The following is a 24,681-nucleotide window of genomic DNA, read 5'->3' as shown; positions in this document are numbered from 1 at the left end:
TAATTTCTCCATTTCCTGTGATGATGTGCTAGTGGCAAAGCCCACCAATTCATGCCTGGACACATTACAGGGCTTGGACCCTCCAGCTAGCTCTTTTTGGGTTTTGAGTCCATACCTTTCTGGTGTGCTTTGGTGGGACGTGTAAAGTGTATTGATTTCTAAACCCAAGAATTTTAGAATTGACCATGAGGCAAGAATTTTGGAGCTTTTAAGACATTTTTAGCAATAGTGATCTCAGACCAAGTATGAGCTCCAAGCTCGCTTCCCAAGTAACTGTTGCGAACAATGGCATCACTGCATGCCTCTGGAAGGGATATTCTTCTAAGTAGGAAAGCTGTTACTTAAGAAAAAAATTGTATTACCTACTAGCCATGTATCTCTTGAAATCAGTTTGTTATGTTTACAATGATGTACCTTATTGGTAACATAGTTTGATGTTTAACAATAGTGCCTTTAGTAAATTATTTTACAATCAAAACACGTTGTTTTTTGTTAGATCATCTTAGCAGAATGTACAAGTCCACACTGAGGTGAACTATAAGAAGCCTATGTTTCTGTCCATTGGCTAGGTTTTAGTTTTTTTAGTTTTATTTCAATAGACTTAACTTTTTTAGATCAGTTTCAGATTTTTAGCAAAACTGAGCATAGAGTAGAGTTTCATATACCCCTCCTTGTGCAACACACAGCTTTCCCTGTAGGTTTTAGTTTTAAGAGATTAAAAATAAAGTAAAAAATCACTATTTCTTTCTCATATATATATTGTAATAAGTACTGAAACAAGCAACTGTACCATTATGAACATAGCTTCCAGTGTTTTTAAACTATCCCACTAAATTAGGTACTAAAAGTTGTAGACGCTAAATATAAAGTAATCCTTGAAATTAAAAAAGGCTAGACTCAGGTATCTTGACCACATAAATCTTTAATGAGGTATAATTATGTTAACAGTTGAGGTAACAACTTGCATAGGTATTTAATAAATGGATGATTTTAAACTTTAGCTGTTTAATACTTAAGTGTACTTTTGGCATGAATGATTTGTCTGCTCAGTGATAAATTCTCACTTGCGCTTCATCATCAGCTCTCCCAGATGACTTGTTCTCTAAAATTTAAGGAAAATTTCCTAACAGAGTTCCTTTTCAAGCTTATACTTAAGAAGTGATCACTAGCGGAGGACAGCGTTCTACAGGATGTTTCTTTCATGAAGATTTCAACCTGCAAGCAAACCCCCTTGAGAAAAAAGATGTGATCTAGTGGTTACCACTGAGCTAAGATCTTTCATCTGTAGAGGTTAGTGGATTCTCCTCTTCCTGAATAAAGTTAGCAGCAGTAGGACTTTAAAGAGATCTAATAAGATTAGTGGGGAAGAGCAAAGAGTATTTCAAACTATTTTTAATAAAATTCAAGTTTAATTTTTAATTTTAAAAAGTCAGGGCCCACTGTTTGAATGTCTGAGAGGCTCTTAGTATTCAAATAATCCTAGAACAGTTAAGTAATCCAGGCTTTAGTTACTTAGAAAAATGAGATGCTGAACATTTTGCCCAGTTGCCAATTTTGAACAATTACCTTCTCTGTCCTATGCATTTTTTTTCTCTTTTAGACTTATTTTTATCCTTTTAAACTACAAATCTCAAGATATGGTACAAAGCTTTAGGAGATCTAATATTAAATACATAAAATGAACTCATATCCAAGTTGAACTGTATTTGTATTACATCATAATATACTGTTTGCTAAATTCAAATTTTTATATGACTGCTTTATTAGAATCTGGACAAACCTGTTTGCTGCCAGACAAATCACAAGTCTTAGCCATCATTGCTTTCATGTCCACAGTACTGAAGTTTAAATTTAAACATGCTGTTTATAAAGCTGTCATTTTCATTGTATACAGTTTGACTATGCCAAATAAAGAACAATTACTAAAACTTAATACATTTTTGAAAAAAGGAAGTTCCATTAACCAAAGTAATGTCTGTGTTAAGACACACAAAGCCTCAGGAATATTAATGTCACTGGTGAGTATTTAGGTGATACCTTGATATTTCACTTTGTAGTAGTTTAACTCCCTTCAAGGGGCAAAGGTGACTTCATATAAATTTCCCGAAAGAAACGTTTTTATTTTTTATTTTTATTTTTTTGGTAAGACTATTGGTGAAGAAAGTCTAATTTCATATCTAATAAGAATTTGTACAGAAAATAGCTACCAAAAAAGAAATGTATAAAATAATGCCACCTGAACTTCTTCAGTAGAAGATTGCACAACTTCATGATCTGAGCCAATTGAGACATTAAAATATAAGAGGTAACACCAGTTTGAGGTAAACACTAAAAGTTTAAAACTGCCACATAAGTGGAAAAACTTTACCTGCTGTCACTGATATACATATACTTATGCTAACACTGTCTCTATAAAAGATTTGTTGTAGTTAGATACAAAATGTGTAAACATGTGTTCACTGATTAATAAGTAAAAAATAAAAACAATGAAGCTCAAAATTGTTAACTCAGCCCTTTTAAAAAGTATATATACAAATCACAAAAAGAAAGCCCCACTGTCTTTGGATCAGCTAAGGATTTCATTAGAAGAGGTATCAGCTTCTTCATTGGGATATTGACTACCAGACAGGAGTTCTGGAGGCAAGAGTTTAGAATGTCCATTCTCAGTAACTCGCTGGGTATAAAACAAGATATAAGCTTGGGCCTTGCATACTTCATCCATAGTGCACATGCTTAGCTTGGAATCATTGCAGTGTACCCAGAACCCTAGAGTAAAGCACAGAAACAGACCTTAATGTTTACAAAAGAACTTAAGAAATTTCCAGTGTAAATTAAAACATGGATTTAAAGACATTAGTTTCAGTGAGAGCTAAGTTTTTTTTTTTGAAGGTGGGAGTAACTGTCTAGCTAATTTACTTCTTTTAATGTAAAATGTAGCTTGGGCAGTATGTTACTCTGGAATTATCTACCTTTATCCTAGAAGTAATTCGAAGTTATAGAATCTGATAAATTCACTTGACACTATCTTTAATTCCTGGTAAAATCTTACCAATTAATGCTTTTGCTGCTAAATCATTCTATAATGTGAATAGTGTACAACAAACTCATAATAGTTTAGTGTTAAATTAATTGCCTTCATGGGTTATTTGGACTTTTTGTCCATCTCTCTTTTTTTCTAGGGTCCATGAGGCAGTAAGTGAAAATGTTCTATGTAAAAACTTGAACTCAAAGTTTGTTCCAAATATCTGTGATCCCCCAATTCATTGATGCTCTGTTCTTTAACGAAATTAACTGAATTAAACCAGTAAACAGAGGACCTATTCTTGGAAATGTGCCTTTGGCATTTTCTTTTAGTTAATGAGACCATCCTTATTGTCCTATCCTTACAACCCTTAAAAATCAAAACTACTACAATCCTGCAGAAAACATAATATCTCATTTTCTGCACAAAACTCCTAGTTTTTAACGAATACTACTGCAGAAGCATTCTTCTAGAAAGAAAACGAGGTCAAGTGGCTTTGCTTAAGATGATTTAGTGGCCAATTTATAAACTGCTAAATCGTGAACTCTGGCTTTCAAGTCTAACCCAAGGTAAAATACTTTCTCTCATCTATACCTCCTTCAGAATTATAACAGTAGGCAGTGTAGTGTCCTGCGCCAAATCCTTTCCCATGGTGCATTACTACAGCAGATAAGTCATAGATAAAACATTCTGGTCTGAGGGATTTCAGGTACTCCCTGCAGCAATAGGGCTCCATGTTTAAGATCTCTTCAAAGCCAACGTGAACACCAATCTTCTCTCGATTATTACGTCCTGACCACCTATGAACAAACCACAGTAAAATTATCAACAAAAATCCAGGGGAGATAACCATGTACTACGTCCAAACAGTCATAATAATAGAAGGCCTCAGATTGCATAGAATATAATCATACGTATATATATAATAAATAATGTAAATAGAAAATCCTTTCAATGCTGGAGTTTGCTATAAATAGAGAAATTTAGGTTTATTTACCAAACAGGTACAGTCAGATTTTAAAATAAATATTTGGCTTCTGTAGTTAGATGATAATACAGGGGGGGAAATTAACTTTCAGAAAAGTATGGCCCTATGGCATATTCCCCCTTCAAACAGATAAATTCAAGGCACCAAATGGATTTTAAATTCTTTACTGTCTTGTCAATACCTTGAGGAGATTATCCCAGAAGCTAAAATTTATTCTTGGAAGACATAGTCTGGACTTTCTTGGCCAGATGTGGAGAAAAAGCAGTAAAAAGCAAGGCACCTCTAATTCCTCAGAACATTTCAGAGTTCTTCATACTAAAAATAAAAACTGACCCTTCCCTGTGTGTAAGTCAGCATAACACCCATTAGTGGCAGACCTCAAATAATGCTCCTGTACTGTCTCTCAATCTGTTGGTCATGCTTCCCAGTACTGGATCCAAGCATGGCAAGCAATGGTTTTATCATACACATAGCAGGAGTTGGTGCTATGGAGCAAAAATAATGTAATATATGGTAGTTCTTTCAAGAGATTATAGTCCAATTTGGGGTGGTGTAGTGCAGAGACAAAAGATAGACACATGAAAATATGGTAGTGTTTAAGTATTAAAACATGAGATTAAAAGACAATAGCAGGTAGAGAAGGGAGAAAAGCATGCAGACAGTTTTTAGAACGAAAAAATGTGAAACTGCTTGTTAGCACAATATAAGATGGTATCGAACTAAAGATAAGACTTGCAAACTATGTTATCTGCTTGATTAGAAGTCATATCCCAGTCTTTCCCTATTAAATGTATAAAAAAAATCCTGCATCCTGTGTACCTTTATCTTAAAGATGGAAGACCAAGGATGTAAAATAATGGGACTTGCTTGATACAAGTTTCACCATTCTCACTTTATCTCCCTTTTATTGTACCATAAAATTTAACTCTTAAATTATTTAACTATGCTAAATAAATACTTGTAAGTTATCTAATTAGAAAATATTCCTGTTGATTAACTGAATACCCATTTTTTTCTGCTGACAGAAATACAGTAAAATGATAAAGAACAAGATAACACTATATCCAAAATTCATAATGGTTTACTTCTGAGGAGAGGGGGAAGGAGTAAGACTGGGAGGCATACATGGGAAACTTCTTAAGGTATTAGAAATGTTCCCTTTTTCTTATGCTGCTGCAAAGCTCCTGTGTGCCCCTCCCCCATCACACTCTCCCTTTTATCTTTTATATACCCTATATATTTTATGCACTGACAAATGCAATAGTACTTTTTGAAGACATAAAGAGAAAGGAGAAAGATAAATGTGATAAAGGCAGCATAAACATGGTCTCTGAATCAGAAATACGGCATGAAGCACCAAAAATGTTTTGGACAGAAGGGGAGCCAAGTAAATTTGAATTAGAGCTTCAAATAGCAGATTAAAGCAGCAATTATGAATAGATTTTTCAGTAGTTTATAGTAAATTAAATACCAATTTAAGTAATAAAAATTTAAGTCCTTTCTATGATAACTTTATGGAATCTTATACATATTCTCACCTTTCCATGTTCCCTGCCCCTGGACAATATTAGCCTCCTAACTTCCTGTTTCCATTCCACTTGAAAAATCAAAACACCATGACAGGTGTCACCTGATTTTTCACTAAACCTTTTGTTATATGCCCTTCCCTGTTCCTTCGTTTATGTAGCTCTCTTAGGCTAAAGTGCTCCTCCTATATACACCTCAGTCACTTAAATAATATTATGGGGCATCAACTATGTATAGAGCTCATCCTGGGCTTTGGAATGTAGGAGTGAAAAAGACAAGATCCCTGTCTTTCCTGAGCTTTTGTTTCACTGGCAGGGGCAGAGAAATAAACTACTTATTGCAGATAGTGGTTTTTGCCATGAAGCAAAAACAGGGTAGGTAATGTGACACTGAGAGTTGAGTGGTGCTATTTTTAAATAGGATGGTCAGGTAAGTCCCCTCTCAAGAGGTGACCTGAATTATATAAAATCCCCTATGCTATTAGAGAGGCTTTCAGAATGTTTAGACATCAACTAACTCCCTCTGCCAAGGCTCTGATAAATCAATTTGTATAGTTTGTGATACTTAGTATTTCTACTTCACCATTATTTCTGTGCATGCCTTACTGTAGTCTTCTTGAGAAAAGGATCCTACTTTATATTCCACAAAGAATATGGAACAACATCTTGTATTAAAAAGCACTCACATAAAAAAAAAAAACCACCATATTTGCTGACTGTGTAACAGCTTAAATAACTAACTTTAGTTATTTCCATTAACAGTGATTATCTCTGGGAAGTGGGACTGGAAAGAGGTGCTTTTTGGGGGCTTTTACTTTACCTTCTGTAATATTTGAATTTTTTTTTTAAAACATGTATTCTTTTAGTTAAAAAAAAAAAAAGGGAAAGAAACCAGAAACACCTCCTGTGTATAAGAAACATGGTCTCAGTAGTTTCCAAATCATAGCATATAAAGTAACTTCTCATTCCTTAAAAGAGCAAATTCTCGGGTTAACATGGTTATTACAAAGTATGAAACCATATGCTTTTGATTAACCAACAGATTTGCCAACTAATTTACCTAAATATATCTCTGGAAACTATTTTGTTTTTGTTTTTTAACTGCTTTGATTGAACTGCTGTACCATTGTTCAAACATTTTCCAAGGATGAAGCAATTAGGCCAAATACTCTATAAAGATTTAAATTAAAAAATTTTATACCTAAAACATGCTGAATATTGAATATTATTCACAGAAACTTACAAGGAGAATAGTATTACCTAGTAGACAAAATATGAGGAGTCTGCTAATCAGCAATGCATTCTACAAGGGAAGCTAATCAGAAAGTTACTGAACATGGTGTCTACTGATCAAGGCTAGAGACAATGACAGAATTTTTCCTTAAAAAAAAAAAGTAGACAAATCATCTACTAGCCAAGTATTAAAATTTAATTCATCACGTGTGTTAAGTTCTGAAGTACAAGCACAAGGAATGTCAAGTTAGAAGTGCATAGTGGTAGGCAGTTGTTTATACTACTACTAACCTGAATCGTTTGAGATGTAGTCTGAGAACCTGAGGTAGGTGGCAAATCATAAGCTGTTTTTGAGCTTCTGTGAGTACAACTGGTTTTGAGGAAAACCTTCTACGCTTTGCTGTGGTATCAAAGACAGAATGAGAATCAAATTTAATGAAAAGCTCAGTAAACTCTTAAAAGTAATTCAGACATGTATTATATATTAAACATCTACTGTGTTACAGGCATTGTACTGTGCTAGAGACAAAGATGGCCTTGCCCTCAAGACACTTCTAATTATATAAACACACAGCACAGGTGACCCTTGAACACAGGTTTAAACTACATGGGTCCACTTACATGTGGATTTTTTTCAATAAATATACAGTTGGCCTTCCACAGGCTTTGCCTGCACAGATTCAACCAATTGCAGATCCAAATTTATCTGCAATTGGCTGAATCCACAGATGTGAAACCTACAGGTATGGAGGGCCTACTAGGGGATTGAGCATCAGCAGATTTTGGTATAAGCAGGGGCTCCTGGAACCAATCCCTCCAGTATACTGTACATGACTTAATATAATCCTGCAAATATAGCACTATAACATTCTGTTGCCTTAATATTTTAAAATGGATTTGGCTATGCCAACTAACAGGAAAAGTTACACTCTCCCTAAACATACTTTAATATGCTGTTATTTTTAAAAGTTTCATGGTCAGTTCATTTATTGAGGCTAATCAGGATCCCAGGGGCATGGGTCCTTACTGTGCAGAACACCACTCCACGTTTTCTGGGGATCCACCCTAGGACTGGCTACCACCTGAAAAAGCAAGCCTTTACTAGCTCTGCATCTGAGGCCTCCCTCAGTGTCTTGCCAGATCTTAAACAAATGGAACTTAAGATTCTTTTTGTTTACCCTCTACTCCTTTAGAGGTCCACCTTTGGACCTTGTCTTGCACCTTCTGGCTGAGCAGTCGGCTACCAAAGTTTGCTTTTGATGTCCAGGAGCTGTCCTTCAACTTGTACATCCACTGCGACTCCAGACATAGCAGCAGCTGCTTCTCATGTAGGAAGGATAATCACCACCATGAGGCTGTCCTCTAACCCATTTCCATTTACCACCAGAATCCTTTCCTCCAGGTCTGTGCCCCTGAAATCTACACATCCAGCTGCTGCTGAACATTTGGGACCTACCTTTGGATTGTCTCCCAGAATATATGGTCCAAGTGAAGCTAGACAAAGGATGTCAACTCCTTGGACTATAATTTTGAACATTTTTTTTCGGCGTCTTAGACTTTTTATTTTATTGTTTTTTTGGGAGAGAGGAGGGAGGCAATGAGGTTTATTTACTTATTTATTTTTAATGGAGGTACTGGGGATTGAACTCAGGACTTCATGTATGCTAAACAGGCACTCCACCACAGCTCCCCTCTACCATACCCTCCCCACCAGACTTTATTTTAAACAAAGGACTCTTAAAGATAGATGCAAGTCAGAGCCAACTGACCCAAACTGCACCCTGGCCCAAAGAGTACTTGGTGTTCACAAACGATCCTCAATGGTAAATGCCAAACATTTATCTTTATGTATTAAATTAAAGCAGCTCTTTTCTGCCTTTACTTGGTGGACCCAGGAGACACATCCAAACGTGTTCTAAAACCATATTCTGCATTTATTCATAGTATCTTTCTATTCCCAGATTTGGTGATGAAAGCATTTCAGACCAGTTACATTTATGTCCATGAAAAAAAAACTTCACCATACAAATTTAATAAAGGTTTATTTTTTTCTAACCTTATAAATCTTAGGTTCTTTATAACAGTTCACATTAGATAGCACTCAGAAAACAATGTTAGTATAAGTTGTTCTAGAATGATGAATTGATGTACTTCTAGAATCATTTTTTTCAGACATAGAAATTAAGGAGAATACCTGCAAACATATAGTATAAACACTAAAATGCCATGTACACATTGACAGAGATAAAGAAATCAGATAAAGACACAGCAGATCTGATGTGGTTTTATACGCCATTTCTCTGTAACTGAAATGGCCATTTTATCCCCCAGTGTTGGGTTCCTGTGCTCACCTCTATTAGAAAGCTTATTATAGCAGATCTTAATTGTCTGTTTCCTCCATTAGGTATATGTGGGCATCTTGAAAGTGTCTTACTTCTGCCCACAGCAACTAGAACAATGACTAATACAGAAGAGATAATCAGTAGATGGTTTTTGAATAAATCTTTGTTTTTGTGAAGCCAATATCCATAGCAGCAGTCCAGCTATATATATATTATTTCCTATTATACAGGTATGTATATACATATATACATGTATTATCCATAAATCAATGTTTTGGTATGTAGCAAAAAGACTCAAAGCAAAATTTCGTTTGGTACTAAATACCATGGTTTTCTTTTACTATTCCCCTTTGCTATTTTATCCTGCCCTCATGTATTAAATTTAAACTTCTTACTTTATGAATCCTTTCTCTCCACAAGTGACTATAGGATCAGAATTTGTTTAATGTCATCATAAGGCAAAACAACCATGTAGTTCACAATTGCCAATAAAAAGTAGAAATACCTAGCCAAGTTTCTTTTGATAAACTAACAAAGTTTATTTCTCTAACTGCTACTTAAGGAATTTCTTCCAGCTTCCTCTCTTTTGTGTTTCTCTTTGCTAATCTTAGAAAAGCAAAGAGAATATACAGTCTCTACTTACAATTACACTGGTCACATATGTAGATTCTTCCTTCTAAAGCTTCGGTTTCTGTGAATTTGGCCAACATTTCAGTAACCAGACATGGCTGGGAAGCAGTATCTTTTCCACTGCATTGGTATCTTTCTGGAAATTCCAGTGACAAGTCCCAGAAAGGTTCTATGGTATTTGATTTGTTGTCACATGCAAGACATGTAACCTGCAAATAAAAATATTAGTTTCTTAGATTATAGTCCTCTGTCAAAACATTTACCCCTTTCTAGAAGTAAGTGCCAGTAAATAAGCTTTTCTTCTGGAAATGCATCATCAGAATTCTGGACGATCTGCTTTATATTATTTTCAAGGAATTTAAAAAATTATTATAATTTTTCCTTCCATAAGCTCGTTACGCATTGATGGGCTTTAACTACTTGACATTTGAAAAGCTCCAAGGGCATTAGTCAAGCCTGAATTTTGTAAAAAAAAAAAAAACAACAAAAAAAACCCCAAACTGGATTCATTTAATTAGATATACATTATGTGTGTATATATATGTGTGTATACACATATATGATATATGTGATATATTTATGTGCATTTAATTTAATGTGTTTAGATTATTAGACTTAAGTTTCTTTGCCCTTTTTCCTTCCTCATCTTTCAGATTTCCTCTCCCCTAATCCTTACAACCTCTTAACCATGACACAAGTAAAGTATTATTAGTCTTTTTTATATATAGATATTAAAATACAGTATCTTTTTATATACAGTATATTAGTATATACAGATTTTGAAGCCCTACCAACTGAAAATGTAAAAAGACAGTACATATAACATAAATAACATATAACAAAAATGCTCCTGCTTAAAGCAAACATCACTACATTAATACCCTTATCAAAATTCAGGAACCACAAAGAATATGGGGCATTTCTAATAACTTATATAGGGAATATAGTAACTAGAAAGGGAAACAATAATACCTTCAGTGAAGCATTTGGCAGGATTTAATGCCAACAAACACTGCTCATACTTGAAGACAAACTCTACAGATCAAATAATCTACACATGATATGAAATATTACTAAACTCTTTCATATAAACTATATTCCTGGAACTGACAACAAAATAAAACTATCTTCTCTGATACAGGTTTTAGATTTAAGAAACTGACAGAAAGAAAAGGGGAATATCCCTAGTGTTTTGTTTGGGGACTCAGTAGGCCATGGTTTGACCTTTTGAGAACAGTTCCTTGAATTAGGGGAAAAAAAAAAGCCATTTCAGCAAACCAATCTCTGAATCTTCTGAGATGACCAGTTTCCTCAGAGTTTATTACACATTTGAAGAGAAGAGAGCAAAAAGCTTGCCTAATAATTTTTATTAATTTCAAAATTCATCCATAAAGGAAAAAAAAAGCACTTAGCCACTCTCACACTATTCAAAATATAAAATAGTAATGTTCTGGAAAGAATTTTGTAACTAAGTATCAAAAGTCCAACCCTTTGACAAAGTAATTCTACTTCTAGGACTCCATCTTAAGGAAATCATTAGGAAAAATATATTAATTGATTGTGACATTATAATAATGTAAAAATAATAGGGGAATGGTTAAATAAATTATGGTATATACATATGATGGAGATTGAAATGTTGTGAAAAGAATGATCAAATATTTTAATGACTATGAACAATCTCTACATTATTAAATGAAAAAAATGAAAAAAGCAGCTGAATTAAACATGATCACACAGTTAGGAGAAAAATATGTATAAATATTTCGAAGAGGAAAAAAAACTAGGTGGAAATACACCAAAATATTACTAGTCTAATGTGTGGGTTGTGTGGAGTTATGGGATTAAGACATGATTTTTCTTTTCTTCTGCATAGATTTACTATATCATATAGGTTTTCCATGAATATATATTACTTTTATTTATAAACATGTATTTTAAACTTTTGCATAAAAACTCAGAAATGACAAAGATGGTAGAAAATAAAACTGCATTCAACACAAGCACAACTCTTATTTGCTAACTGACACAATGTAGTATCTATATATTTCTGAAATAGCAAGTGAAATAAACTTCATAGATATTCCCTAAGAAACACATTTGAAATATTTAAACTAAATTCCAGAAAAATAAACTATAAAAACAAAAGGTACTATTACTACCATGAAAGTTGAACTGAGGAACAGAGGCAAGTGGACAGGAGGAAGTATAGCCCAATTATCTCAGTTAAAAAAATTTTTTTTAAAGCTCTATGCTCTGGAAAAATAGAGCGCCCGTGTCTAATAACAGTCCACCAACAAGTCCACTCATTCTAGAGATTCATTCATTTTGTGATTTTCACGAGGAAAACTTTACAGCTCTAATTAAAGGGAAACCACTCAGGATCATTCTAGATGAAATCACATTTTTAGGCTTCACTTTATGAATTCGCCAAGATGAAAATAAGATTGAAAAACTCCATACCTGACTAAGAAGCTGTCCATGAAAAATATTATTCACAACGTTCAGAACCTGTTTGATAAGTTTCCTTTGAGAAGTGGGGATAAGAGCCAGTAACCTGGTACCAGTTGTCTCTAGTTCATGTTGTATTTTATCCAGAAGTTCACAAAGAAATTCCTGAGCATCTTGTTGGGCATAACCACGAAAAGCAGGAATTAGTCTCCATACTGAATGTAGCATCGCAAATGGTGAGACCAAGGCCCACTTTCCAGACCACATGACTTGAAACAAAGTATGCAGTTCATGACAAAGAGAAATGTATTGTGAACTTGGCTCCCTAGGCTGAATAAGTTCCATCTTTCTACTCTTTGATGCCCCACCACTTAGTCCTGATGATAAACTTGGATGTCTGGAGCGAACAGAGCCTGTTTCTTTTTCTTGGTATTCATTCATTTGATATACTGTATCTGTGACTGGAGGATGCTTGTAAGATGATCTTGTTTTATCACTAGCTGTCACAGCCAGCCATCGGTTCAGATCAAGTTTTAAAAAACACTGTCGAAAAATAAGTAAATGACTCAATACTTGAAGAACAGAATTCATATAGCAAGTATTTCCCAAATTTCTCAATCCTGTTACACCAGGAGTTACTATTGGCCTTCTTTTAACAGAGGAGTCACTGGCTTTTTTTAATCTTACATCTTCTGAGGTAGATACTGTATCTTTTGCTGGTGATTCTGAGGTTTGTAATGGTATGTGAACAGGAACTATTTCTATTGTGGTGGACTGAGCTAGACCTTGCAAACGTAAACTCTTTCTCGGAGGCATACTTTCCAATTCTGCTTTAACTTGTTGCTCTAATTCTTGCCGTCTTTTCTTCACTTCTCTTTTTGCTATTTTTTCCTGAAACTGTTCTTCATGCCTTTTTCTTCCAATGGGTGACTGTTCAAACCAAATTCGAAAGATTTTACCCATTAGTATCCTTCTCCTGTGCCAAAGAGCAGTATACATTTGATCTTCATTTTGAAGCAGAGATTGGGCACCATCATGTAAGAAATAAGAATCATCACTTGTACCCATAGACTGTAAAATCCTTCCACTACGAGTGGTGCAGTGATAATTTTGACTTTTGATTGCACTTAATGTACTTCGTAGTAATTTCAGGTCTCCAGTTGCATTATCATTAAGAACATAATCATCACAAAGATAACAAAAAACATACATCTCATTCACCTCCAATGCAACAGGATGACTGCTTTCTTGAAAGTGCCTGAGTGCATGTTCTTCAATATATCTTCCACAGGCAACATGGGAACAGCTAAGGCAAGCCCAAATTGATTCACTTGTATTACAGTCCACACAATGCCATTTCTGAGGGTTGAGGATGGAATGGTCTTGAGCAAGCCTCAACTGCCCAATGTGTTTGCATTTATCCATTGTTAGCATTTATTTAGTCTAGCTGAGAAACACATAATCCAAACAAGTCTCTGTTCACAGCACTTGAAGCATCTGAAAACTGAGCAGAACAATGTCAATTTTTAATAAAAGAAAAACAAGAAGCCAATATTTTTCTTTTAAGGTATTTTTTCAGGAATAATTTTATAAGTTTGTTCCCTCTGCTCCCAATATCTGGGCTGCCTGTCATAATACATAGGCAGCTCTCACTTTCCATTTACTGTTGACTTCACTAATCTCTCATCCACCTTCCTCTGAAAGAACATGCACTTTACTTTTTCTGATGGTTCCGTTTAAAAACTTTGTTTTTAGTTTTATGCCACCATCTGGTGAAGAATGGGTACTGACCACTTTTTATATTCCTTTTACCCAACAGTCTGAGGGCAGTTTAGAAAACTATATTCCTTTTCTTAAAAATTGGGACTGGCAAGACCCAAATATATCTCATTAATGTCTACATTCTGAGAGCCTTATGTGGAGTTTTTACTAAAGCATAACTGTAGTTAACAGCATGGGTTGTGAAGTAGAAAACTTAGGTTTGAATGCTACCTCTCCACATACTGTTATATGTCTGATTTGAGCAAATATTTTAACTTCTCTAAACTTCCTTTGTAAAACCATGAAAATCATACCACCTTCACTGAACTGCTGAAGAACTGAGGTAACAAAATATTTGTCTGGTATATAGTAAACACTCAGTAAACAGTATTTATCTAACACATAGCTATAGTGAATAAATCAATACTATATTCTATTTAAATAAATAATATTAAATATTCTAATTAATTATGACTTGAAATTTGGCTTTCCATTAGTAAATCAATAATGACCTTTAATAATGGCTCTGTAGCATACTCTGATTTGATTGACAATTTGCCTTAAGGAGAGAGACAGAAGGAGATAATGCTTTTGTGTTTGAATAGACTCTCAGGAATGTGCAAAGATGTATAAGCAAATAAAGAGAAAAGAGGAAAAATATAAAGTAGGTGGTGGCAATATAATGAACTTTTACATTCTGGCAGGCTTAAGCATTATCTGAAATTGGAAGATTATTCTAAAAAACAAACCTGCACACCAAAAAAAAAAACAAAAAAAAAAAACAAAAAAAAAACCCAATATAATAAAAACAAATGTGATTTTTCACCCAGAAGCTTGTTCCTTTATCAGTTAAAGGAACACATCTGGTACATGTTCCTAAAACCAGTCAACTGAAATCTAGTCAAAAAGTAGTGAATCATAAAATATTTTTTCCATTGACTTAACATAAATTGAATACAAATTGTAGGTGGCAGGTGGGGATCTAATTACAGAACACTCAGAACATTGTATGTAGCATGATCAAAGCTTTACATTTTTTAGGACAGCAACACAGTATGAATTTCAATGGTACTTGCAGGTGCCACCTCCAGGCCCCTGAGAAATCTGCAAAGGGCAAGTTGGTTTTAGGTTCCTTCTCACCTCTTTTTTGGTAAAATCTACTAGAAATCAGTGACATCTCCTTACCCCACCAATTTCTTAAATTTCAGTACAAGGTATGCTGAATATAGACACCAGTTCCAGCTCTCACATCCACATCTGTACAGATTTCATTTCTTTTCCCTCAAAATTTCCTGAAGTTCAAAATCCCATCAAATACAGTATTTTATAAGAACTAACTTTCAACAATAGCTGCTAATGGCAAAAGTTAGGTATCAGTGATTAATATGCTCCATTATCCTAAATCCTCCCAGGTACTGAGGTTAATAATCTTGCAGGCAGTCATCTTGGACCCCTCTCCTTTTTACTCCCTACACCAATGGTTGGCTCTACCTGCAAAATATATTTAGAATTTGACTACTTATCTCTACTGCTACCACCCTGAACCAAGCCACAATCAAGTCTTACCTGGATTACTGCAGTTAGGCTCCTAAATGGTCCCCCAGCTTGGATCCTTGCTGCCACCAAAAGTTTACTCTCCATGCAGCAGCAGCACACTCTGCTTTTAGACCCAGACAATGAGGGTCCAGACCTGACAATTTAGGGGCCCCTGCATGGCCCTATCTCATTATATGGAGTCAGCAGAGTCAAGGGATGTGGCCCCTGGAACCAGCAAACATCCCCAACTCCCCTTTTAAAACCATTCACTGGTACCTGGAACCTAAAGAATTCCCTGCCCCAATCATCCCCAAAGTCTGCTTCCAGGATCTATGGACAATAAAAAGCCACTGAAGAATTCTATAAAGGAGAATGACACAATCAGTTATGTAGATTACAGAGGGATCTGCATGGCAGATCTAGAGGAGGGATGAGTGATTAAAGGAGACTCTACTGCTCCATATATTATAAGGTAATTAAAGCTGTAGCAGTGCTGAAGCAAAGATGGCAGCAGAGGTAGATTAGTGCTGACCAAACATTGGATGAAAGAACAGATTCAATACAGAGATTAAGAATCTAGGGCTCTCTTCTATCTACTTTTATTTAAGAAGGATCATATGAAGAACACAGATAATTTAGTTAAACCTTTGTTTCTGGCAAGTCATAGACAATAATTACCAGTTCAACTTCTGGTAGAGATGAAGTGGGAAATGCTATTTACATGTAAGGAAAATTATTGCACTCTAAAATATTAAAGAAGTGGTATGAGTTGACACCTTGCAGAACATTCAAAAAATAATGCCCCAAAGGAAAAAAAAACCTAGAAAGAATACACACACACATATGTATATTCATCCATTCATTTTCAAGTTATCACTGGGTAGCAGGGACTGCAAATTATTTTATTAATCCATATTTTAAAATTTCCAAAAATAATGAATGTGTTACTTACATAAGTTTTAAGTAGGAAAGAAAATACTATGTATTTGATACATTATACAGTAGTCTCTTTACTTCCTCCTCCTCTATATCCTGTAAATGCATTCCCTTAGTTATAAGGAGTTTGCCTATTTTATTACAGTTGTTTCTAAAAAAATCTATTTAGATGATGGCAAGGTCCCTGACTTTCAACAGGAAGTGCCCTGTAATCTAACACCATGATTCCATTTGATGCGAAATTGTGAAGTGTGAAATGTTGATCAGATGCCAACTCTCTGAGAGGCAATAAAGCAGGGAAGAGGTATCACAGCAAAACAGAGAGCCTTCTGGGATCCAGATGCCTGGGTCTAACACTCAGCTATGTTTACTATGTGACCGAGATAATTATGTCCCACATACCTCAGTTTATCTGTAAAATAACAGCAGTAACAACATCAGTAGGGTTGATGAGGGAATTAGGGAAATTTATATTTGTAAAGCATTTACAATTCCTGTTTCTTAATAATACAGCCCTCAGTACATCTTAGCTGCCAATAATAACAACAATATTACTACTACTTACTACTGCTCCTCCTCTTAAAAATACTAGTTTTCCTCTAGTTTTTATCACTTTTAGCTAGGGGTTCTTCTCAGCCAGATGTGTACTAAGATGAACTTAGATGCTAACTGATAATTAAGATGTTAGCAGAGGACTAAGGTCTGACCTCTCCCAGGGGTATTTGCATTTTAAAAAGGGATCTTTCAGATAAAATCGTCTTAAAAATCCAAAGAAGTGAAACCAGAATGGTGGAATGACAGATCATGAGATAAATATTTTAGAGTAGGGGGCCCACTTACCCAGTGTATTTATGAAAGAAAGCAGTAGGGGGTGGATGACCAAGGAAAGGGCAGGGAAAAAAGCAGGAGTTAGAGAGAGCCAGGCTGCTGCCACCAGAGATCTCCAGTTTGCTCCGCTGCCTGAAGCCACAGCTCAGAGACAGTTACTAGGGTATTCCCAAAGGGGCCTCACCACACAAAGATCTAAAAGCTCGGAGGGAAGAAAGGGGGATGGGAGTATTTTCCTGACACTTCCTATTTTCCTCTACTGGGTTCAGAGCACTTCTTTTCATTTGCTAATCCACTGCTGAGAAGCTAAGTGTTAACTCTGGCTTCAGCAGTAGGGTAAGTGATTTTTGGCAGTATATTCATTTTGTAGGGAGTTAACAAAACATTTTTGCATATTCCATGTAGATTCTGATAAAATATTACCTGTACCTATACATAAAAGCAACATATAAATAGTCAAGATGTTTTGAATGAAATCTATATATAAAGATTAAAATTATCTGTATTCATTTTAAAAAGTTTCACACTTGAAATTCCAACTAACAGCTATGAAATTACTTTTTTAAAACCAAGTATGCTTTATTTATTTTAAAGACAGATGGATTTATAAATATTATGAAAGCTTCTTTTCACTGCTTAAAGACAATAAAAATTTTAATTTGTTCAAAGAAAATCATTCAAGCTATTCAAACTTTTAATGCCATATAACTGAGCAAGCATTTTCATTTTTAAAATTCCCTTCAGCAAATCTCTAAAGTTTAAAAAAAATTGTATTTGAATTACTGAAAGCTAATTATTTTACACAGATTGTATCATTAAAGCAATTATAAAATAGAAAGCTAAAATGACTAGAAGAGAAATAAAACATAAGATCTTATTAGATGTGGTATTTTTAGTCCAAGGTTTATGTCACACACAAACATCAAGTAAGATTATAAGTAAATATTTAACTTGTTACAGTTCAACAGCATAAAATTGCTTACACTTTCTGAAGTATAGTGAGGACTTTCTGAAATTAATTTTCATTTACTCAAATTATAGCCCTTTATAACATACAACCAGGCTTTAAGCATATAGCAATACCTCTCTGATCTATTTTAACAGCTCTTCAAACTTCTTGTAATGAACTCAACCTACTAGCAGAGATTCACTGATCAGATCTAGATAGCTGTCTACCAAGACTATCTTTTGGTCTCAGCCTTTTTGAACCAGTCTCAGGCACACTAAAAACTCAGCTTACATATAAGTCTTGCCTTCAGAGAACTAGCTTTTCCAATATTCTCTTATTAAAGATACTGTATTATCATTCAAGTACCCAGGCTAGAAATCTTAAGTTGTTTTTTTCTTTTTTTGACATCTCCCTCCCAATTTTTCCATGCCAACATTCAATTTGTCACATATATAGGGTTATCATTCCACAAGTCTTTTTCCTTCCCATTTCCAAACTAGTATTCTCCTTATATTGTTTTGGGGTTTTTCTGGCGGGGGGGGGCGGGGCGGTAGTTAGGGTTATTTATTTACTTATCTTTTAATGAAGGTACTGGGGATTGAACCCAGGACCTCCTGCATGCACTCTGCCACTGAGCTATATACCCTCCCCCCAACAAATCATTCTTGAAGCACAGCAGTAGACTCCAAACTGGTCTCCCATCATCCAGACTCTCGCTCTCCTTCACAGTACTATCCTGCCAAATTAATCTTCAAGTTTGCTTTGAGCTTTTAACTCAAAATCCTCTGTTCCTCATAGTCAAATAAAGCAGTGGATTTCTAACTTTGACTAAGACTCAGAAACTTTACATTGGGTTCCAGTAAATGTATGTATGTATGTAACACATGTACCTGGAACAACAGCTTCACAAAGAATCCTTATAAAAATAATGTGTTCTGATATTTCCTATTCTACTTCATTTTTTAAAAAAATGGTGGTCATAACTCACTAAATGGCAATTTTTCAAATGCAACAATAAAACATATTATAATTTGCGACTCTTGCTTTCAAAATTCTCCAGATTCCAACCTATCTTCTTTGATTTATCTTATTACTCCTTTGCCATGTGTACTCCAGACAAAAAGAATCCACTCCAGCTAATTTTCTGAACTCATCTTCATCATTCCCTCACCTCCATCTTTTAAAAATTTATCCATCCTTCAAGGCCCAACTCCTAAAGTATTTCTAGTTTAAGAAAATGTTCTTCTCTAACTTCCTAAAAGGCTTGGATTATGCCAAATGTAAATCTTTGTGTTTATTTGTATACACATCCTTACTCTGCCACTCTTATCTGCTGGGTAGGTTCCCTATGGTAAAGGAAGGACTCTCTTGCATCTTTTTATCTTCTTAATATAAAAAAAGTAAGGATTTTATGAAGATCCTATAGGTTTAATAGCCATATTGTTTCAGGCTAACAAATTCTTGGCACAATCAATCAACTAGTATTAATTGCAAGTCTTACTTCAGTTTTCTTTATGACATTTACATCAGTGGTTAAAAATATAAAGTCCTTGATCACTAGTAACCAAAACTGCCTTCTCCTCTTAATCATGTGCCCATCTTTGCCCAGCTAAGGCAGTTTCCTGTTATTTTGTGATACTGTAATTACCCTACCTTCCCTATCCTTAACCAAAAGCCTACCATCTGTCTTATTCCATGCTACATGCTTTCAGATACCCAAAACAGATCTGATACAAAAGCAAACTGAAACATCCTTGCCCAGCCATAATTATTTTAAATTTTGATATGACAAGTAGTGACCGTTTAAATAAATATTTGTGCTCCAAATATAAGTATTACTAACAGCTACAAGAATCACTGAAAAATTAGAAGAGTAGCTAATTTTTTACCTCAAAAATTAATATTCCACTGTAAATTTTAGTTATCTTTAACATGATCTTTTTTAGCTGACCACTCACTTTCCACTTCAGTTTCTTTAGAAGACACTTAGAAAGAAAGCATGGAGAGGTACAATATACTTAGAAGCTTTGAAAGTTCCTACAAGAGGTTAGATACCAAAGATTAGTTATATGAAAGTAATCTAGATTTTCTAATCAGTGCAATTAGTAGCACAATTTTCAGATTTTTCACTTTAAAAATGTTTTTATGAAAGTCAGGAAGTTACCATGAAAAGTAACACACACACAAACAGCCAAACTAAATTACTATTTTAAAAAGTGACACAGAGTGTGGGAAATGGTTAATATACATTTCTAGAAAGAGTATTTTAAAATGTGAATAATCACTGAAACAACAACATCGTGTTCTATTAAGAAAATCCCCTTTCATAGCTCAAACTTAGTCAAATAATCATATAACATTTACATTTTATATAATTCCCAGTGTCTTATGGCACAGTTTTACAACTATTAAATAATTTGTCTAAAAGTCTTGAAAGACCACAAGATAAATCTAAACTCCTTAACATGGCATATAAGAGCTTTGAAATTGTGAACAATATGTACTTTTCTACTCTCATCTGTGATGAGTCTTTTCCCACACATTTTTTGTTACAATGTTTTTATATACAAATGACTACATTGTGAATAAGTTCAATTTGTTAAGCTTTTCATAACTGGGATATAAACTTTTGCTTCATAGGAAATGGGTGTGCACATTTTATATAAATACTTATATACATTCTACTCGTATTGAAGGAAAAAAACCATACATACCACTGGACATAAAGTAGAATAAAATTTATATACAACTGTCACACTAAGCATCTTTATCTCATTAAAGAAAATTCTCCTGAGACTTCCCAAAGGGCTGGATATTAAAGAGTAGGCATTTGCTGAATCTTTAATATTTTTTAACAAAGGTTATCTTTGTAATAAAACTTATTTTTCTTTTAACAGTACCAAATAACCTAAACAGATCCTCTAAAAGCTATTAAAAGTAGGAATATTTGTTATTTTCCATAATAAAAGATAGGAGGAAATGGCAATTTCAATAGGAAGTAGGCCTTAGGAATTACTAACCACCACAATCTTTACAAGCATTTGGATAAGAATGAAAATAACTTTATTCGCGTAATTAGGGCAAACTCTACCCACTCCTTAAAAGCAGTTTTCAATTTTCCATTTATTTCATAGAACCACCACAGTACCCTGTCCTCTTAAGAGATGTTTGTAATATGCCAAGGGTCAAGCATGTGCCTGGTACATAGAAAGGGGTTCAATATTTTTGAATGAACAAATTATTGAACGAATAAACACAATGGGCTCTCAAACTCTCCCTGCTCCCTCTTAGGTATGCTATTATGCCTATTATGTGCTTTGGCACCTCTCCTTGTCAATCATGATGTGGTTCTTTTCCTTTATCCTTAGAAAGGCTCTGGTTATTCTTTCTTCCTCTAAGGATCTAGAATCTATAATTACCCTGATTTCGCTTGAAACTCCTCATTAAACAATAAAGGATACTCTTTTTCCCTGGGCCTTCAAGTCTCCAGCATGCCTCTCCTGAAGCACAGACACTGAATCTAGTTGATGATGTTCTAACAAAAACCTCCTGAAAAGCAAGTTCTGCTGCCAGCTTATTTGATTTCCTCACCCATCACAACTTACAATTTCACTCATAGGCAGTTTTGTTCCAAAATATTTACCATTACACCAATCTACTACAGCTAACTTCATAAAATGGGGGAAACATTCACAAAAATATTGAGCATTCCACTATGGGTCTAGTAAATTGAGGTCAAATACTTTGTGTAAAATGCCTAGACTATCATTCTAATACATCTATGACTTGGCCTAACGAGTACATTCTTGGACTATAAATAAATTAGCTTTTTTTCTATTGCATGTAAAACTCCATTAAAAATGAATTCTTTATAATAAAGTTTTTATGATGTCTCAAAGTCCTGTGAAAAACTAGTTGTACTCTTATAATAATCTTTGCCAGAAAGCCAGTCTTTATAGAATCCTTCTATATTTTACTTGCCTGTCACCTATTTGGGTTGGGTTTAATGCCAAAACTTGTCACCATTATTGAATCCAGAAAATGAATGAGCATACATTTCCTATCTTGATTAGACTCCTAAACCTGTACTCCAGCCTGTCTCTAACCTCCCTCAACCAGACAACTCCATTAGAATCTGGCAATATGACTAACATTCTGACTAACATTGCAGGAAGGAGAAAAACTTCAAAACACACTTTTTTTCTGCTACTAAGAAGCCAATATGTTGTCTTTCTCCATACTTCTCTACCATTCAAAACACAATTCAACAAACATTTACAGGAGTTTTTTCCTCCATGTTAAGCAGTAAGTCAGGTGCTAAAGATACAAATAAAATACAGTCTGCCCTCAAACAATACAATCTGCCTTCAATCCAAAAGACAGAACATCCTCTCATGTACCACCAATGCTATAATACTCAATAAGATTCAAGTGTGTAGAGGAAAAACATGGTAGAGAGTATATACGGTACCTTATTCCTTTCTTTTTGTAGTGAAAAAAATAAATGTGAGAAAAAAGGGAGGGGGTAAAGACAGTTGAGTATAATTAATATACTTCAAACATTTAACCCAAATCTTCCATTTTAAATATTCAAAAGAAGTATACCATTTTATATTATATTAAATGCAGATTCACCGGTCACTTAAATTTTTTAAGCTGAAAAAAATCTGGGACAATTAATATTTTAGAAGACAGATAAGACTGATGTACAATCAAAAGAGCCAGGACATTTCAACTTTCTACAATGTATACCTTGAACTATTTGTTCATTATCAGAATGTCTCTAAATTTCAATATAGTCAACAATGATAAATACTGGATTGAAAAATCTGCTATCCATTGCAAAATTAATGGCTAGTACACAAAAAGCTAGAGAAACTGCAGTGTGGGGGAGAGGCTAAATGAACCAAAATGTTTTAATTCTCTTTCAAAAGGCCTGAGATGCTAAATTAAGGATAAAAAGATAAGGGTTCCAATATATACAAAGTTTTCATTTCTTTCAAGACAACTGAATCTCACTGTAATTATGAAATATTCTATAAACATGTGCTTAACTAATGTTTGGCGTTCCGAATTTGACCACAGTGAACAGCCAATTCTTTTTCCTTGTTTACACCAAATGCTGGTTTTAAAGACAACTCAAAACTGAATTCCAGGCTCAAAGTTACCACCTTCCTACTTTTACCCCACAAGCATCTACTTAACAGATAATAAGGAATTCAAGTGCAGGGCCTGAAAGTCTTATTTCCATGCTAATTTCACAACCCCATTACCTGCAAAATATGACAATTAAGGCTTAAAAATGGGGAGTGGGGGGTGGGGGCTTGAGGATAAAGCAGCTCTCAAGATTTGCTAAGCTGCTTTTTTTACTTCCAAAATTAAAACTGCAAGAAATTATCCAGTTACCTGTAGAATTTACAACGGCTCAAACTTGAAGTTGAAACAATTACCAAGTTTCACTTTCTTTTTTATTGCCGGTGGGGATGTGGGGAGGGCCAGTTTTACTATCTCTTAACCTTGAGCAGTCATTTTTTTCTCCCTATGCTGACACGCTTCTTACGCCCCACAAATAAGTTTAGCCTATTAGCATTCCTTCTCCGAAGGCCAGCGGGAATGTTTTAGGAAGCTGGTATTCAAAAACCCCAAGTGTCTCTAAGTGGCAGCAGGTGCTGGCAGTGCTGGGACCCGATCGATGAAGGGAAGGCAAGACATTCCTTCTAAACGGAGAACTAGAACCGCCCTTCCTAAGCATCCCAGCGGCGCTTTCAGCATCACTTGGCCGCAGTCAGAGCTGGGGGTAGGATGCGGTTTTACAACAGTGCCAGCCGCAGAGCGCCCTAGCCCGCACCAGATACGCGATCAGATTCGCAATTACATCTCCACGCTCCGGAACGCGGGTTAGGGCACTAAGCCCCTCTGCATCCCCTCAAATTCCTCAATTTCGCCCCTTCTCCTCCCAACTCCTTCCCCACCAGCCCATCACTGGGCGACTACGCGGTGCCCCTGGCCACAGGGGACGCAGCTCCTCGCAGCATCTCCAGGCACTCAAGAGGTGGCCCGCCCCCAGGACGCCGGCCAGTGCATCGCTCGACCCACCGTAACTTTCCAGAGGCGCTAATTCTAAATTCGCCGGACCCGCCGCCGCTGCCACCTCCTCCTCCACGCGCCCGTCAGCTCGCTCCCCTTAGTCCGTCCGCAGACCCCTCTTCTTCCCTCAGGACCCCCTGCGCCCTGCGCGGCGGGAAAACCCTGCCAGGTGCCTCCCGGCCCCGGGGGCTCCCGTCGGACCTCCGCTCCCACAGGGAGCCTCGCTCCGTCAACCGCCACAGCCGCGCGCACCCCTCACACACACTCACCCGCCCAAGTCAGAGCGGCCATCTTAGCGCTCGTCTCCGGAGCCCCCACAGTCCCCCTCACCCCAGTCCCCCGGTTCGGCGGCGGCAGCGGCGGCGGCCCGGTGGGGCCGCTACGTCAGCAAT

General features: G+C 35.7%; 1 protein-coding gene across 3 annotated transcripts; it reads right to left on the bottom strand.

Moving 5' to 3' along the window:
- Positions 1–902: 902 nt before the first annotated feature.
- On the bottom strand, positions 903–24,677 carry USP44 (ubiquitin specific peptidase 44). Of its 3 annotated transcripts, none has more exons than XM_074375263.1 (6): positions 24,559–24,677; positions 12,205–13,696; positions 9,755–9,950; positions 7,061–7,169; positions 3,617–3,822; positions 903–2,766 (listed from the first exon to the last, which is right to left on the bottom strand). In XM_074375263.1, exons 2-6 carry the CDS (start codon positions 13,624–13,626, stop codon positions 2,567–2,569), a joined length of 2,133 nt encoding a protein of 710 aa, XP_074231364.1. In that variant the 5' UTR covers positions 13,627–13,696; positions 24,559–24,677; the 3' UTR covers positions 903–2,566. The 3 variants fall into 3 exon arrangements, with proteins under 3 accessions (XP_074231364.1, XP_045378383.1, XP_010961052.1); XM_045522427.2 differs by lacking the exon at positions 24,559–24,677 and adding an exon at positions 24,299–24,501; XM_010962750.3 differs by lacking the exon at positions 24,559–24,677 and adding an exon at positions 15,520–24,288.
- Positions 24,678–24,681: the final 4 nt, after the last annotated feature.

This window comes from Camelus bactrianus, chromosome 12 (assembly GCF_048773025.1).
Source record: "Camelus bactrianus isolate YW-2024 breed Bactrian camel chromosome 12, ASM4877302v1, whole genome shotgun sequence".
In the NCBI taxonomy this organism is placed as follows: Eukaryota; Metazoa; Chordata; class Mammalia; order Artiodactyla; family Camelidae; genus Camelus; species Camelus bactrianus.
Note: the sequence above shows the minus strand (reverse complement) of the source record. Positions and strands in the feature narration are given on the sequence as shown.